Here is a 5,278-nt window from a genome sequence, read left to right as displayed (position 1 = left end):
CAATTTTATCTGGTCGATATTTATTTAAGTGATAGGGCGCCAATTATCCAAATTATAAGTCTCCTGGATGTATGTTTTCGAAGAAGCGATATTTGAAAATTAACGGTTTATTTTAAATAGATAAAATCCAAATGTCTTTTTTTATCATTGAGGTATTATTACTGCGTATAGAGTAATAATACCACCACGATCAAAATCTGTGCGATAATCGCGGCGGTGCGGGGCGCGCGTGGTGCGGCTAGTTAGTCATAGATATAAGCGATGTTTGAGACGCTTGGCTCTAACTCGTGTTACAAATAGTGTCGTGGCGATGCCCTCTCTAGTACGTAGTACATAGTAACTCAATGTTTTTTTATCATAGTCAAGAAATAGACTTCAACATTTAAACTAGAATTGCCTTTATAGGCTTAATTGATTGCATCAGAGTTTTTTCAACTTTCCAGTTATATTTTAATGAGTAACTAACGATGCATTAAATATCTATTTACAGAACAATTCCAATAAAAACTAATTTTCATAGAACATTCTACAATTGAAAGTTAACCATAACTATGTTCATGTAGTAATTTAAGAAGGTACGCATAATGTATGAATTTAATTGATAATAGACGAGTAGATTTGAATTATTTCTATATTATTGTGTAATAATTGAAATGGTTAGCGTTACAGTATTAGATTGTTTAGCATTGGATGCTTCCATTTGTGTAAATAAGATTTACGTACTTTGTTAGAGATTTATCATAAAGTGGAAATATATTGATTGGTCTGATACAGATTGGTTTTATTTTCTCCGTTCCCACCTTAGGCCGCGTTTCCATCTGCAAGAAAACTTCCGCAAGAAATGTCCGACAGTCCGTCCGAAAGCAGCTTGCAAGTCTAATTCCGCGTTTCCACCTGCAAGTAGACTTGCAAGTTACTGTCAGACAGACTGTCGGACATTTCTTGCGCAAGTTTTCTTGCAGATGGAAAGGCGGCCTTACACTAAAACCGAAGATTCCTACACGCTTAACTACATACAATATACTTTTTCCTACTACTTGAGTAGGAAAAAGTTATTCTATATACTACTACAAAAAATTGTACACATTAGAAATATTAACCACCACTGCTTAAAAAAAATATAAATATTCAATAATTTGTAAAATAAAAAGTTCCAGTGCCGAATAATTCAACGAGAATGTTTCGAAATATTTCACAATATTAATTGACGTTGCAAGTTGTCTACTCATTTAAACCTATCCCATTTACTTAATGATAAATATTAATCTACCTAAATTAACAAATAACGTAATGAAATCCAATTTGATAATCACATGTTTACGTATTTTTTTATTTATTTGGAGCTTTTTTATGGACGAGTTTGTTACGGAAATGGTTATCCAGTCATAGAACTCCTTTAATCTACAATTAAGATCTTTTTTTTATTGAACTTTTTAAACTTGTACATCATATTAATATTAAAATAAGAAAGTTCAGAAAATTTAATAGCATATGTGAGCTTAGATTATGCTTAGACTACATTTCCGCCCGCGGCTTCGCCCGCGTTTTCAAAGGAAAACCCGCATAGTTCCCGTTCCCGTGGGATTTCCGGGATAAAACCTATCCTATGTGTTAATCCAAGTTATCCTCTATATGTGTGCTAAATTTCATTGTAATCGGATCGGGTAGTTTTTACGTGAAAGAGTAACAAACATCCATACATCCATACTTACAAACTTTCGCCTTTATAATAGTATTAAGATTAGACCAAGATTAGACGCACATAGATCTGTGATTAGACGTATAACTTGACTTGGCAACACTGAAAACATATTTTGACAAATGACACATGAGTAATTGAGTATGACACTTGACATGGGAAAAACATCGAGGGCAATCAGCATTCAGCAATGCAAAATAAAAATTGCGTCATCAAATGAATTTCACAACAAATATTTTTATAATGAAAAGTTAACAGTAAGCCTATCGAAATTATCAGTGCACAACATACTCTCAAGGAAAACTGAATAGCAGTGACGCGAAAAACTGTTGTAAATAGCTTAGCTGCAAAATATACCAAGAAGGTTCCAAGGAAGTGAATTCGCTTTATTTTGATGATATTACAAGATATCAACAATATGCCTCCTGTTAAACGCGGGAGACGAGGTCCCAGCGACGCAGACGATGAAGATGACGATTATAGAAAAAAGAGGGATAGAAATAATGAGGTAAGGCTATCTATATTTTACCAAATATCTTTTTTATTTGCTGCCAGCTGGTATTTAATAAGTAGTTAACTTCAGTTTATAGTTAAACTAGTAGTAGTAGTCTAATACTTTGGTTCTACTAAAATGTAGCCCCTTTATATCCTTATTGCTAAATCTACTCATTTTTACTTAAATGTATCTAGAGGCCAAAGGTGAAGGTAAATTTTTATTTATTTATAGGATATCATTGTTATTGAGTCTTATTCAATGTGTAATAATTTAAAACTTGTTTTTAGTTAGTAAAAAAGTCTACAAGTGGTGCATATTTCGATTAATTTTATTACAATATAATTCTGTAAAATAATTGTCTTTGTATTCAATTTCAGGCTGTCAAGAAAAGTAGATTCAAGTCAAAACAGCGTACACAAGAAACATTCACTCGTGTCAACAAATTAAAAGCAGAAAACCAAATGCTCGAAGAAAAAGTCAAAACGCTATCAAAAGATCTGCAATTCTTAAAAGATTTGTTCATGGAGTATGCGTCTAATGCAAAAGACCCTAAGTTTGCGGGAATCGATCTACAGAAGTTATTAGAAGATGTACCAGATGATAAAAGTAATGGCAGTACAAGTAAATCATAAAATAAGACTAACAAGTAACATTAAGTTTGTATGTCTACATTTTTAATGTAAAGACAACTATTGAAACACAGAAAATTCAACTATTAATTAACAATTAATTTATAATGTACAAAAATTATGTTGTCATACAATTTCCGATTCATGCAGCACCTATATGATGAAATGTGATGAAGTAATAGAATTCATTTTAAAAGAAATATTTAGCCTCTGTGTATGTTTGTGAAGCTAAACAATATTTTAGGAAATTTTTATAAGTGTATTTTATTACACTATGACCTGTATGTATTTACTGATTAAAAGTCCTTTTTCATAATTCTAGATAAGAAAAGAAAATAGGAAATCCAAGCAAGAAATGCTGCAGAGGAAGATTCATTCCTCCATGGTCCAGGATATTCAAAACGAAAACATTTTATTATTGTAGCAACATAATAGTAATAGTAGCACTAAATTGCAATTGTTTTTGGTACTTTTATTGTTAACTACATAATTAATAATTATTATAATCATATTAATAAATTCTGTAGCTATATATATAGTATATACTACCTATATATATTATAAATTTTATGTGGATTGTAAAAATAAAATTTGTAAATATCCATATCAAGTTAAAAAGTATGTGAATGTCTTGCCTGCTCAAAGTATATACTTTTAATGTTTACTATTCCTTCAGAAAGTCCCCAAAAGTGATGTCTCTTAAAATAAATTGATTTTAAGTACAAGCTTTAGATGTTAGTTGTAGATTTTATAAATATACCTAGGACAGGTATTCAGTTAGGGAGCATTCAATTATTACGTTACACAATTTTTTGACGATAACAAAGATTTTTGACCCCCCCCCTCCCTCCTTGTGACGCACTGTAACATTTTTTAAGCTATTGCATAGCTTCTATCGCGGGCCTTGAGCGCGGGGACCGAATAGAGAAATTCCGTAACGAAAAACCTCACGCTCCTCACTCCGACGGGCTCGGAGGTGTGGCTTGAAGGCATAGCATGCAATAGCTTTACCGCGGCAGTCCCCGTCTTTTTTTCTGTACACCATTAACGCATCGTAACGTTTTACGAGACCCCCAAATTGCATAAGAGCTAGCGCGCACGAGCAACTTTGTCTCCGCAACCATTTTGTCCCTCCCATCAATTTGTATGGGGAGTTGCGTCGCTACGTACGCGCACTTTCATACTAGCCCATGGGTGGAGAGACAAAATAGTTGCGGAGACAAAGTTGCTCGTGCGCGCTCGCTCTTACCTAATACTTGGACATCCCCTTAAAGCTAAAATGAAGAAATATTATTTATGTAACATCATATAATAATCTATCAAACTTTGACCTATTTGTTTATTTCCTTTTATTTTATATGACGTATTGATATGAAAACATCACAATGATTCAACATGATGTGGAATTTAATCGGCTTGTATAATTTATATTTTATGAAATTGATACTTAATGATTTTATTTGTCAATGCATTTAATGAAATTTATATTTTTTGTAACTTTATCAAAGGTGACTGTTGAATAGTTAGTAGATTAATTATTTTACAATTATTGTTTTAGAGAGAATAAAATATTGAAAAACAAATTGTATTTTTAATTCATATGTTATTTATGAAAGCAAATTACATCCATTTACCCTTTCCTTCAGTAGTTTTAGAAAAATTAACTGGTTATTTTTTCATCGAAAAAAGTAACTAGTTATAGTGGTGCAAGTAGTTTTTAGTAAACACAAATGAAAGATTATATATAACATAATGTTGTCATCATTTTGTAGACATTGCAACTTATTACTATTTTGGTACTAGAAAATTAACAATTATATGTTTTAAGATCCCAACCTTGAGTAAGAACTGAAAACTACTAAAGATCTTCGGCTAAGTGCGAACCCAAAACTACAAATTTGCATCGCATCGCAAATTTTTATTTGCATTGGGGTAATTCCTCTTTTTAGAGTATAAGTATTCTTTCGGTAATTCCGGCGACCGCCGGACCGGAGTACTGGGTACTGCTCTGTGGTACTGGGAAGTCTTTGCTGTGTTTTGTTGTTTGCGTGTGCTTTGGGATACTATAATGGTGGGTTCAGACGCTTGCATTCAAAGAAATCAAGCACGGGTGCAGAATTTTGAGTAAGTTTTGTGTTTGGGGATACATAGGCTACTTTTTATCGCTGAAAAATATCTCATTCCCACAGGATCATTTGAATAGCTCTGGAATTGATAAATTCCAATAGATGGCGCTATTTTAAAACGTGATACGTATGACGTCGGTTAATTTTGCTGGAGCACTTGTATGTACTTGAGTGAAATAATGTACAAGAGTTTTGAGTATCATTATCATTATAAAGTATTAGAAATATTTCCAGTTTATACATATATAAATTTTTCTTTAGAAATATTTAATTCCTAATTAATTTGTCTGGCGTAAATTAGTTTATAGGGCAGAAATAAAACACCAAA

General features: G+C 32.3%; 1 protein-coding gene across 2 annotated transcripts; it reads left to right on the top strand.

The window, feature by feature from the left end:
• Positions 1–2,066: 2,066 nt before the first annotated feature.
• LOC149897684 (CCAAT/enhancer-binding protein gamma-like) lies at positions 2,067–3,276 on the top strand. 2 transcript variants are annotated; one of them, XM_090116251.1, is made up of 3 exons: positions 2,067–2,207; positions 2,573–2,801; positions 3,147–3,276. In XM_090116251.1, the coding sequence occupies exons 1-3, from the start codon at positions 2,094–2,096 to the stop codon at positions 3,161–3,163; spliced, it is 360 nt and encodes a 119-aa protein (XP_089972377.1). In that variant the 5' UTR covers positions 2,067–2,093; the 3' UTR covers positions 3,164–3,276. The 2 variants fall into 2 exon arrangements, with proteins under 2 accessions (XP_089972377.1, XP_089972376.1); XM_090116250.1 differs by lacking the exon at positions 3,147–3,276 and having other exon boundaries at positions 2,573–2,932.
• The last annotated feature ends 2,002 nt before the right edge of the window (positions 3,277–5,278 follow it).

Source organism: Colias eurytheme, chromosome 25 (assembly GCF_061535395.1).
Source record: "Colias eurytheme isolate Ceu_HAF_F1 chromosome 25, ilColEury1 Martin Lab GWU primary, whole genome shotgun sequence".
Classification (NCBI taxonomy): domain Eukaryota; kingdom Metazoa; phylum Arthropoda; class Insecta; order Lepidoptera; family Pieridae; genus Colias; species Colias eurytheme.
This window is presented reverse-complemented; position numbering and strand designations above follow the sequence as displayed.